The sequence below is a fragment of the Lepisosteus oculatus genome, chromosome 5 (assembly GCF_040954835.1).
Source record: "Lepisosteus oculatus isolate fLepOcu1 chromosome 5, fLepOcu1.hap2, whole genome shotgun sequence".
Classification (NCBI taxonomy): Eukaryota; Metazoa; Chordata; class Actinopteri; order Semionotiformes; family Lepisosteidae; genus Lepisosteus; species Lepisosteus oculatus.
The window spans coordinates 8,562,688-8,576,263 of NC_090700.1; the positions used below are offsets into that span (position 1 = coordinate 8,562,688).

At 37.2% G+C, this 13,576-nt stretch overlaps 1 protein-coding gene across 5 annotated transcripts in view; it reads right to left on the reverse strand.

The window, feature by feature from the left end:
• The window catches only part of gab2 (GRB2-associated binding protein 2), a 65,894-nt gene that overhangs the window by 10,242 nt on the left and 42,076 nt on the right, over window positions 1-13,576 (reverse strand). For all 5 annotated transcript variants that reach the window (XR_011189624.1, XM_006627790.3, XM_015341653.2 and 2 more), the window contains exon 3: window positions 4,034-4,271. Coding sequence is in view for 4 of the 5 variants with exons in the window: in XM_006627790.3 (XP_006627853.1) it covers window positions 4,034-4,271 (238 nt within the window). In the remaining variant the exon portion in view is untranslated. The remainder of the gene's footprint in view (window positions 1-4,033; window positions 4,272-13,576) is intronic.

Consider the following 13,576-nt stretch of genomic DNA (forward strand, 5'->3'; position numbering starts at 1 on the left):
AATCATAAGCACTTTAGTTACTTAAGCAATCATAAGATACTTCAGGCATAATGAAAAAATGCCAAAGTTACTTGTGTGTTTACTGTAGGTTTAGTTTATAATACAAGATGATCCTTCTAGCTGTATAAACCAGAGGGTTTAAGTTGTCTGTCTAGCACATATTTGCACAAAAAAGAAAACCTCACAAAAAAGCACCAAAATGAACTCTCAGCCGTAGACACAAAAACGTTAAGTTTGTCCTTAAATTATCATGATAATTCATTATAAACTATGCAACTTTTGACATCTGTAAAACTTGTTTACAAATCTTTCTCTCTAGCTATTTGAATGTATCGTTTATAGCGCTTTACCAGGACAATTTGCTGCATTCTTTTTTTTCATCTGTGAATGTATTACATGTGAGCTATTGTATAGCACATTGAGTTTTATGAAAACACTTCAAAAACATATTATTAATACAAGGCAGAAGCATAGCAGTGGAGAAATAACTGCAAAAAATATACTATGCATTAATAAAGAGGAGAGAAGATGACATATATACATTATAAGGTTTTTAAAACCTTTTTTGTTCAGAATATTTGTTAAGAAAACAGAAGAATCCATCATTAGACCACACCTACCCTCTGTAAAGAAGTGTTACTACATCAAAATACCACAAGGTGACAGCAGACACAGTCTTAATACTGAGGACTGAAAATGCATTGAAAATACTATGTACTGTATGTGCTACAAAATATCTAACAATTTGAATAGAAATAAAATGTTGCCTACACTTTAGATGTAGCTCGCAGCAGGATTTCTCCCCACTTTCCATGCTACCACTAAAATGCCTAAAATACAATAAATAAAACAAACTACTGTGAAACTATTTGCTTCTTTAGAAGCACGCTCTCTAAATGATATGACCTGGTGTTGCCTTTATAGAACAGTTCTTTTGACATCAAACACACACTGCCTGTCCAAATCTGCCTTTTAGATTTATCTTCTAACAAATTAACTATTTTGTTTTAAGTTACCAAGGCTACCACTAAAACTTTACCAACAGCCATGCAACTAAGCAATAAAACATAGGCTAAGCATTGGTTAACTCAGAAAGAGGAAAGCTTACCTCCCTTTCCCACACCAACCACATTCTGGCTGATGTCCAGGGAGACAAGACTTTTTTTTTCTCATTTGTGTTTTGTTCTATTTTTATTTCTTGTCCTTTAATGCTAAGTACACTAAACCCACATGAACTGAACTTAGCAGATGTATAACTCACATACATTCTGAAGTGTAATTTTATTTGATTTATAGGGTGCTGTTTCAAAAAACCTACTTTACAAACCTTTACTGTCACACAAGGATTTTACACTTCATACTAGTGGGCTCATTCCCATATATGAAATAGTGTTTAACCAAAAGCATTTTCCACTTTTAAATGTTTGCTCAAGAAATTGCTCCTTGACATTAATAAAATGATGCATTAGATCACACAAGAATATTTTATGACTGGAGTTCAGCATATCACTAATATGCCTTAGTGATGTTATGCTTTGACATCACAGCAGTATTTATATTTCAATAATGTAAATGGTGTCATAAGTGACAATCACTTTAAAATCATTTGCAAATATTTAAGAAAACCAAATCAGCTCTTTATTTGTGGACAAGGGCTTTATCCCAATTTGGCAAAGTTTAAACTATCAACTCGCACTCCAGTCGAAGGGTGATGAGTTGTCAAAAAAGCTGTAAGAAAACAATGACTAACCAGAACAGAGTCTGTATTTCTCTGTATTTTCCCATTCATTTGTGGATAGACCAGACTGATTTACCAGCACAATGAAATATGTCTGCTAGGGTCTTGCTACTAATGAGCAACACATTACGGTACAACAGGAAAAAAACTATCAGGGACTCCCGAGTTTGTGTTTTAATCCTTTTATGGCCTTCGCAAGGTTTAATGCTTGTTTTATATTTCTCAATGTTTATTTTATATGTTTCTATGTCTTAACATTATACCACACTTTGGAATATTATTATGGAAGACACGATACACAATTCCACTCAGGACTGATATCCTGACACCAGCAATACAAGCTATAATATGCTCTTTTTCTACTGACACTTCCATGTAACTCTTACACGCAAATTGGCAGTGTGCATCAGATCCTTTTGGATTTAAGACAATGACAGATAATAAGAAAACAAGTTAAAAACAAACAGGATAAGTGTCTTTCAAAAATATTTAAAGAGATTTTGAGCTACATGTTAAAACCATCATTGCCACAGATGTGAATAAAAACTTACACATACCCCTTCTAATTATTGTGAGGGATTTCTGTCTTTTTAATATGCTATCTTTATAATATCTATCTTCGTAATATTTTTAATGGTGACTTTTATTTAGTATAGTATAATAGTCACCTTATATACTGTACATATATATCACAAAAAATATGAGGCTTATAATGACGGGCACCATAAAATGCAACAAATGAATACCGGAAACAATAGCATTAGTTGCATTTGAACATTTCTAGGTGAACGTATTTTTATTAATTAGTTTCTTTTCTCATTTACATTCATTCATAAGAAGGAAGTTAACAACTAAGATTCTCTAACATTGAGAAACGGAAAAAAATAGACTGTCTTCCACTAAGATATATTCCAACATACCTACTGTATAAATCTAGGTCTAAATTCTGGGAAGAACCCATTTCCACATTTTAAACGTGGGGCCTTGAAGGAGGAAATTATAGGAACACCAATTATAGGAAGTGAGACTTTGGAGTTCTTTTTAACAACCTCATCCGTCATTACAAATCATTTTAGACTTTTAATGTGATTTAAGCTTTCTCACAGAAGATTTGCAATTCGTCACTACAATAGGCAGTACCTAATGACTTTAATTAAACAACAAAATTCTTTAAAGAGAGAAAGAGCATGTTGCCCTGTTGCCCTATAGCTGCTGAACTATGAGATACAGAACTATTTTTGAATTGCTGTGCGAGTTTTTCTATCCCATGTATACAGAAACAAAATACAGAATCCTTTGCATGAACTGTATGCCCTTCACCTTGGTATTTTCCCAGGCGAGTTAAAGGTTAATCTTTTAAAGTCAATAACACAGGCATGCTTTTCTGTGATTCGCACAGTGTTGAAAAACTCACAATACAGCATGTACAAGCAATCTGCCCTTTAGCAAAAGAACAGCGAAGCTTAATGAAATGTGAACAGAATATAGTCAGTGGCAGGGAGACCAGACCTTATTCCTATACTCAAAATATCTTTTAGTATAAATATCTTTTAGTATTTGTTTCTTTTAGTAAGAAACACTGTAAGTCGATGTAGCAAATATGAACTATCGGCCTTCCAACAAAAAAAAATGTGACTGTAATAGGGTTATAGGGTCTCACATTAAGACATAAAACATGGTAACACTGTATTTTGTGGTGGCTGTGATGATTTGCTTTAGGACTTCTTTCCAGTACTTTTTATAATTTTGAATCTTCTTGCTGATGAAAGACCCTGCAACAAACTATTCTTGAAGTACCGTTACCTCTAGGACTGAAAAAGTATAAAGGGATATAGTATTCTGGGAAGCACTGAAAGCTGAAGCACAAAAGTCCTCTAATTCCCATACTGCAGGTACAGATAACTATAAATGAGACATCAAGCACACTGGGATACCTATAATGAATCACTCTTTCAAACTTGTGACAATGATTTCTAATAAATTCTGACAAATAAACACACACATAGCATGACTACCCACATCCCCTACTACACCTTACCAGGTTATCTTCAGTATTTCCAAAAATAAAAGTAACAAGAAGAAAATACGTTTTGTGTATTTACTGCACTGAGAACTGGTCATACTCCAAAGAACATTCATAAGGTATTCACATTCAGAATTCGTTAGGAATGTATGTTTGTTTAAAGCCCTAGTTTTTTGTGACATCTGATGGCTGGCGTTAGATATCAAAATTGCCATTTAATATTACTGGCATGGCTTGAGAGTTGTGCCTGGATGGCCTGGATCTCTTCTCACCTGGCACCCTCGTTGGACTTGCTCATACACTGGTGGAGAAACAGGTAGTCCTGGGGGGCGCTGGTGGACAGGGTGTTGTGGGAGTGACGCTCGGGCACGTCAAAGGTGAAGAGCACCGGCTGGCTGGAGTGGGATGGGGCAGAAGATTTGCGCTGTCCAATCAGCGGTGCAATAGAGCCACTCAGGTCAGCAGGCATGGAGCGGGGCATGTGACTTGTTGTCATGGATCTTCCAGAATCTGCAACAGAAAGGCACATAAAAAAAAAACAACCAAACTGAAAATATGATCTTGCTACTAAGAGGCAATCAATCACTCCCAAACAATGGCATTTTTCAAATGTCATTCTTAACTACTGTGTTATTAAATTCACTTTTACGTCACTTTTATTTCCCCCGAGTCAACCGCTACAGTTATTGCATCATAAGGAGAAATGCCAACAAGTAACAAACCTTTTCCATGTAAAATGTCAAATGAAGGTCTTTCCAAATATCATTCCTCAAGACTCTGGGACTAAAACTAAAATTACCCACTGATATGAAATACAGCCAATATCTATAGTCAGTGAGGGAAGTTCTTAACAGTTTATCAAACAGCATCCTACTAAACTTCATAAATAAAAATTAAAAATAGATTGGAATACCTATTGTAAATACTGTATTGTATTTTCTGCCATTACTACAGAGTATTACAGTACCAAAGTCGATATAATCCAATTGATTTCAGTAATTTCCCACCAGGATCAATGGAGTCAAAGGGCAGGGAAATTCAATTCAGGATTTTAGAATGCAGGTTCCAATCCGACTTCATTCAATATCTTTCAAATTGACCTCTTAACTCAATCAATGGAGACAAGACAAGACATTTTTTCAGTTCCAGATGAGCGCTAGATGTCTAAGGACATAAGGCTTGTGTGATATTATCAAAACCTAGTAACATTCAGCCTAGCCTAATTAAATATACCTGTCTGTCTTTTTAAGTTAGTACAGTATTTCACCACATAAAGAAATTTGCAAACTTTTATATTTTTGTACATCTCTGTTTAGTGTCTTGAATGTACTGTAATGGCTCAACATTCAAGATAACATCTTCACACAAGCAGATGCCAAAGACAAATGAGCACTGTTTTCTTTTTTTATCACTGCTGATTCATGTATTGTGGGTCTATACATCATAGATAGAAACAATTGAGAATATAACACTGGGAGTTAAAAATTCTACTCCCTAAGAGGTTGGGTGGGATAACACAGTTCCACAGAAAAACTCAATATCATCATGGTGAACACTGTGTGGGTGAGTGGAAAGTTGGAATTGCTTTGATGCAGTCATATTCACAGTCCCAAACAACAACAAAAAAATAATCGCTACTTTCTTAATAAAGAGGTGCCTGCAAAATCCAACATTTCAACATCCAAACCTGCAGGGAGGAAACTGCAAAAAACAGGTCTGTAGTGCTCCAAAAATAATAGAGATCATGTAAGAGCATCAAGAGTCAAAGGCCACATAAACTGGCTTTAAGAACATCAGGTCATATGTTTGTGACAAGCCATGCTAAAGCATTAATAATATTGTTAGAACTGAGCACTTGAATCTTTGTGAAATAGCCTTGCTAAGTAGAATGTTTTGTACATATAGGTCATTGCTAAGGTCAGAAAGCAACAGTCTTGATTTGCAAAGCACAAAAAGGACGATCATGACAAGATGATCGAGGCCCTAGGAAGGATGACAAATTAGGTTAGGGCTCGCCTGAGGCAGAGGGGCCTGTACTGGGATTAGACTTTATACCCCATGGACATGAGAGAGTGAATGGATCTGCAGCAGCAGTGGTTTCATGTCAGGGGGACATTGTTTAGTGAGAAAAGCTCTTTGATCTCGGCTAAATTATTCTATTGTTATCTTTGTCTGCTGCTCTCAAGGCTAAAGCTACACTCTCTGCAGAAGGCCTGTAAAAGCCCTAAACTCCCTAGGCGAGCCCAATCCAATGACAGACGTATTGATTTAGAAAAAAAAACTCGGCATGATGCTCCTCTTGTTCTGACCAGAGCACTGGAGAAGCATTAGCCTCTTCTGCTGAAAATGATCTGCTTCATTAGGCCTGAGATTGCATTCTTTTGTGGTCGAAGAACACACCTCCACGAGGCTAGGGAGATCTCTACATCATTATGATAAGCTTTAACAACGAAGTAGTGGGAGGGGGAGGGGTTGCAGGCATGGAATACTTTCAGTTAATGGACTCATCTTTCCAGTCCCATCATCAAACGGCATTACAGTAGAGCAGAGTAAAAGAGAGCAGTGGCTCGCGGTAGCTATCATGTCTCGTCACTGACGCTAATGGGATAAAAGATCAATCTCGTGATGGTGAAGCAATTTATACAGTGCTAGAGAGCCAAAATGCTTTTTGCTGGAAGAAAAATGCCATGATGTACTCCAGCGTCTGTTGTTATTATGAATTCTTTCTGGAGATGAGCACCACAAAAGCACGTTTTAAACTACCACAGCGAAAATGCTTACAGTATCCGTTTATCTTGTGTTCAGCTTATCAGTGTTCTTTAGTAACACCGTGTTTACCTGCCTGTTCATTTTGTGTATTTTGTGCTGTGTAGTAGGGTTGTTTTAATCTAGGAAACATTTTAACGATCGGCTCATTTACCTGTGAAGTGTTACACAATTATAGGGGTTAATTCCTCATCTTCTCACCCTGACTACACTCTCTCAAAAGTTGAAAATGTTTTAAAATAAGACAAAAACATGCTGCAGTTATGCAAACACATACGGTAATTTCCTTAACAGTTATGTAAAAGAAAGTACCACTAACACATAAAACCTGTGCTAATTGCATTGATGCTTTGGTGGTTCAATGCATTATAGGCTAGCCTAGGGCATTAGTAACAGACTTCTTCCACAGCTTTCCCATTAGGAAAAAAAAGCCTGAGTGCTAACTTAAAGTGTGTTTTTTTATTACTGGCTACTAACAGGCAGACATCTTTTCCCAATGGTTTTCAAGTACTAAATAGTGTCCCCATTGGTATATAAGAATCAATGTGTGTCCTGCCTATGTCCTTTGGAGGGTATTTTAGGTGAATAGTATAAACATGAATGATGTTGTGATACTGTCCTTGGTACTTCTTGAATTACTGTACTAGGCATTTCATACAGTAGTATAGGAATTTCAAATCTTATTGATATCTTCTATCTTGTTGTTTTGCAAGCCTTAAAAGAACAAAGGAATCTGATGGGGAAAGCCACACAGATCAAAACATCCCTAATGATAACTACAGGAATGGGCTGTATTCATACTCCCTGTTCAAGAACTTCAAAAGATATTTGGAATCTTTCTTTTTTCATTCCACGTTAACAAAAATGATAGTGGTGTGCTTTCTCAAGTCTCTTCTTTATGGTTCTCTGGATAGTATGTGACACAAAAACAATCCAAGGTGGAGCGGACAAAGTTTTGAAGTCTGAAGACACGCATGCAGTAAGCACAGTAACAAAAAATATCAATGGCAACAAACTGAAAATAAGCTCTTAACCAGCTGTAATGGCCCGAGGGTGCTGAAGTCATTGCTAAATATTTAAGAGGCCAATTTCTTTCTTTTTTTTCTATTTGAAGAAAAAGCTGAAGTTTCTTGGAAATTCTGGAACGATTCCCACCACAGTCATCTTTTCTGCACCTGATGGCCAAACTAACAGCTGCAAAACACTTCAGCTCCTTCAAAGGTTTGCATATAAAAAGATCACCGACCATAAAAAAGCAGAACTGTAGCAAGTTTAAAAATCTCTGTCTTTCACTTAACGTCATCTGTGCATATGAATACCAAGATCAAGGCTGAGGCAGGAGGCTAGCCACTAGCAGCTAGGAGTTAGAGAACAAAGGACTGGATTGAAGTGATTTGCTTGTGTGGGTCTTTATTAATAACACTGTGAGCTATCCTTCAATGGAACTCCTTCAATGGAACTGTTTAACTCCTCTGCTCAGACATGTGGGCTAATGAGTCATTTTGACACTTGTGCCAGTACTGTTCCCATCCAATGAACCACAAGCCATCTGGAAGGGCTACAGCATGTCCGGTAGCCAAGCTACTGGTGATAGTACCTTGAAGACAAAATTACCTCTACTGTGTGCCATATTGATATCCAGAAAGTCTGTCCAATGTCAGGGTTGCAGCCAGATTTCAAGGTGGCAGAGGGATGTTGAATTAAAATCCTCAGCCTTCTGTCACAGGGGATTTATATTTTGTCTGTAACGCTCATTTAGTTGGGTTCCATTTCTTTCAATATACACAACGTACATTATAAAAGAAAAATAGCAACATGCTCTAGTTGGCTACACTCCTATTAAAAGAGAGTAACAGCATACTTGAAACACATTTCCTGACAAGAATCACAAAACCATACTGACAAATACGGAATGTGACTTACTGTTTAAAATTTAGAAAGAGTGGAGTTTAAATCAAGAGATCTTACATTAAAATTATACCATGTTCTAGTAATACTGTGAAAAAGCTTGGTCACTACATTACAAAAACATATAGCTGCACTGAAGTGGTACAGGGAAGAGTGACCAGATGCATTCCTGAGCTCAAAGGTGTGTCCTACATGTACACTGACAGGTTAAAAGAAGTGAACCTTTTAATCCTGAATAAGAATTTTGAACACAATGCACATGTCAAAGGACTAAGATTCAGCAGTGATTTGAATCATTGCAAAGTCCTAATAAGAATATGCTTAAAAATAATGGTTTACAGTACAGGATTCACATTTAGCTTTTTTCTAAGTTGTCCAGTCAGCTCCACCCCAATATTCAGCTACATAACCTTACACAGTTCAAAGCTGCTCAAGGGAAAAAAAATATGACTAACTATACAAAACATTATTTTGGAAAAAGGACAGTACGGTGAACCTAAAATGTTTTTATTTTTCAGCTCCAACACCAGCTGTTTCCAGACAAATAAAAAGGCTCCATCACTAGAATTCTAGTCAAACTGCACGAGAATGAAACTGTGAATGAAAACATTAATGACTCCCCTATACCAAAAATTCCTACTCAAAAGTTTAGTCTAGATGTCTAATCTTGGGATCTAGGTGATATTAAATAAAAACTCAGATAAAAGGCTCAGACACCTGAAAAACTGTTCAGTGAGCTATTTCCATCCCTATCTAGCGACACCTATGTTTACCTTCCTGCAGAGACGTCTTGGACTAATAATGCCCATCTCCTACTTTGTGGGTCTTGCATATGGCTCTAAAAATCATTTTGAAATACGAGCTTCATTAAAAGACATGATAACTCAGCCCCTCCCCTGCTGGTGCCCAGTGCAACCCCCCTCCCTTGCCTGACCCCTAGATGAGAAGGAGGAGCTCAGAAAATGGAGCAACAGCAGCTGGGATTGGCAGACTGACCTCAAAGCATTACACCGTCTCGGTTATTTTAACAAAAAAAAAATCAATGCCTGTGAAGGGCAAATCGAAGAAAAAAAAAACCAACCCCATGCAAGCGGTAAAACACCCATCCCTGTCAGCGCCAAGCTGGCCTGTTCTGGTGCCCTTGGCTAACCTTGTGGAGCGTCCCAGGAGCATGCTGCCAGCCCATAGTGCTGCTGACTGATGGAGAAAATCACAGCACCAATACAGGGCAGCTACAGCCGCCCCTCGTGCACCAACCTGAGAGGGGGAGACGCATGGAAAGAGAGCTGGATAACCACAGGCTGCAAGGAGGAGCAGAACTGGGCTGTGTGGAAAGCTTTTCTGTACCGAACATTATTTAGGCTATCCTGGTGCTTTTATTTAGACTATGTTCATAAAAACGCGGCGCATTGTAAACGGTCTGATTTTAAACAGCATTGGAAGCATTCCTCCTGCAGCTCTTATCTACGATTTCAGAAACATGATTCAAGTTCGCTGTTGTGGGTATTTTTTTTCCCTCAAGGTAACTAACCTCCCTCCCACAACGTGTTTTTTCAGGTGAATAAATTGTTCTGCTACAGATTTAATATTAAAAATAGATAACAAATGATCTACCTTTGATACGTTTTCGTTCACAGTGGTTCACAGTTTTTCTGCATGTGTTTCTGCACATGTTCCTCTTTTCTTTTCTATAAAAAAAACCTGAACTATAGACTATCGACTTTAGAAAAACAGGGATCTTACTAAGTGATCTTAGAGGCCTGTAAACATTGTCTGACTGTTACAAATCCTTTCTTTCTAAACAGATTTTCAGAAATGTATGGTATTAAAATCCCTTAAATTAATTAAATTTAGGTATTATTGAGTGTGGCACGTGTCTTTTATTCTCTGGGGCAACTTAAATAAATGTATTTATTTGAGCAATAAAAAGGCCAAACAGAACAAATATTTTTACAACACAAAAGTTTCATTACTGTTTGCAGATGTTTACAGCAAAGTAAGTATTAGAGCTCTGCCTTCTAAAGTTCTAAACAATGGATACTTCATACTATGAACTAAATCTGCCTCTGAAAAAAAATGATTATAAATGAATGGGGACTAATTTCCCTACTTTAGATAAAGACATTACTATAATAAGAGATGTTTTTACCCTGTGTATAAAGGAAATCAAGATTTCCAAATAAACAAAACAGCAAGCTACAGTATCTTGTATAACAAAGCTCAGACTCCTGTATTCTTTCAGCATGCAGTCTAGCTGGAAAGAATCTAGTTTCAAGACAGATTTCAAGGAGCTCTATCTCACCTCAAGTTATTGATGAAGATGAGGATGATGATGTCTGTCCTTCTTCCTGTTTGTTTTATTTTTCTGTCTGTTTTCGTATTTATGCTATAGTCCATTCCTATAGACGCTAGCTTAATGTCCTCACTAGGAATGGCCCATTAATATATCTAATATATCCATTTAGAACAACTAGTTTAAACATTTTCTTTTCGAATAATAACACATAGAGATGTTTCTCCCATACCACAATTATTTGGAATGTTTCGAGAAAGAGGCAAACAGGTGTTCAGACGTGATAGAAGAAAATGGAAATAGGTGTTGTCGTGTGATGGCTCACTGCTTGCCTGGCAGCTATTTCGCTTTCCCGGTGGCAAAAAAGGACTGGGTTGACAACTACAGTAAATACAGATGCCTATCAATAATCATAATGAAGAATCCACATCCAATCATCCATCCACTAAAATGTAAATAATACAACTTTAAATGTGGAGAAAAAAATGATACCTGCTTACTTGCAGTGTTCTAAGAATTAGAGCTGAGGTGTAAAATGATGAAGGACTGCCACATTGGAATTAGATCCCATGTCTGGAGGCTGGGTTTCTGAGGAAGGAAAGAGTCAGCCTACATCTGTCAAGTCTGATCCACCTTAAAAACACATGCCCTTCTTTTGTTCCCACAAATACAAATTCTTACAAATTTCAACGTGGGTTTAGACATTTCCTGACTGCCTTCCAGGCACAACAGCCAAGCTTACTTTCTTCAGCCTTGGGGAAACACAGGCACAAAAGAGCAAACAGCTTTTTATTTTCACATTCCGCACTGAAGTCTCCTCCATGTTTATTTGGAAATGGCAGTTCATGCAAAGCACTTATATTACAAGCCTACTTTATGGTATATGGGTTTTTACTTAAGTCATAGCAGTTAGTTTATCCTGTACATTTTTATGGTTTCAATTTTTTTGAAAGAAGATGTAGTCAAAGGGAGCTGGAAAATGTCCGAGATGGTGACATGACTGAGGTGTGTCTACTGCAGAGGCTGTGATGAGCCCAGCTGTGAGTTGAGGAGTTTCAGTGGAGGTGGAGGTCAGGCCAAATTCTGTTCTTGTGGTTTTTTTGCCAATAACATGTGGAATGATTTTCTCATCACCACACCAGGGCCCAGTGCTGCTTTCTCACGGTCAGTTATGAGATTCCAGTATGTCATTAAACCTCCCTCATAATACAGCTCGTTTTCTAAGTATGAGGGAAGGGCTTTTGTTGTTGAAACCCCTGAGAAGTCATAGCAAAGAGCTGGGGAGGGATTTAATGAAATGTGAAGGCAATGAGCTGTGATCCTAACCAACCTTTGAACTTACCAGCTGCATGAATTTTCAGATATGCAGTAGGTCATGTAAGAAATGTAGAAGCACAAAACCAATCATGATGAATTTTATATTAATTTATACTATACATTAGTATACAAGGTGTAAGACCAATTGAAAAGGTTCAGTGGATTTTTAAAAAAAGCCACGCCTTTACCCATCAATGCTTTTCATTCAGTAAAGATGTTTATACTGTGTTCTTAACCAAAACACAATGTATTGTGCCCACCTGCACTAAACATACAGTATGTACCTATAACAACTAAAAGATACTTTCTTAATTAGAATTTCTAATAGTAATTGTTGCTGTTTCAATTGTATTTATATGCCCTTAAGAGATTAAAGCATATTAATAAACTAATAATCTGTTCTGTCATCTGCTAAAATGTCAAAAAACTTCAAATGTGGAGAAAAAAAGATACCTGCTTTCTTGCAGGGTTCTAATAATGTTACATTTGGAATATGGCTGAGGTTTAAAATGATGAAGGACTGCCATGTGTTTCAGCTGTGTGCAGAGGACTGGGGTCAAATCCCATGTTTGAAGGTTCAGTGAATTTGAAAAAAAAGTAAATACATGTCTTGACTTGCTAGAAAGTGATTTTTCCCATTACATGAGTATAGCCTTATTTGCTATGTCACAACTACAGAAACAATACATACAATGATAAGCGAAAAACTCATCTCCCGTTTGGAATTTTAGTACGGCAATCCGGAACACCAATTTTTCTATGCACTTTTACTGAACTGTCATTTAAAAGATGTGGATTTAGGGAGATGTATCTCTGAAATAAAAAAAATGCATGGCAAATATCTGAGCAAGAGCTGGATTCCCCACAGACATGAAGCCAAGAGGTCATGTTGTCTCATTTGCAATATCTCTAGGAACAGCCCCCACAAATCCTCACGTAATCTTCTCTATGGTAGAATTACTGTATATGCCTCCTTCATTCTGTTCGTAGCAAACAGTTACTTCCCTTTGGTTTTAAGGGTAAATAACAGCAACACATGATTAATTATAATTAAGCATATATCCACGACTCTCCTTTCTTTCCGTACCTATTTAACTCTCATGATTGAATGTTTTCAGTTCCAGAAATGCTGTAAATACCCATATTCTTTTTAAAAAGTAATTACTGCAGTATTCCAGATTAAGTAATTATTTAAGTTTAAGTAGATAGCTGTGTCAGCATGTGTAGGCTGCAAAGGAGATTTTGGTGGAGGTTGTGTTCCATGCTGAAAGGAATAGAGGATTATTCAATGCTGAAAGGAAATAAAAGAGACACAATGTTTTGGCTGTGGAGCCTTCTTCAGGCTCCCGAAGAAGACTGATCTGACCTGAAGAAGGCTCTACAGGCAAATCGTTGTGTCTCTTTTTTTCCTTTCAGCATGAAATAAGTAATTATTCGTGTGATGGACCCACTTTCATACTTTAGGTACTGACTAAGACTGACAGAGGTAGGGCCATCCCTGAGTAACGGTTCCTGTGGTTTGGTGGCTGAG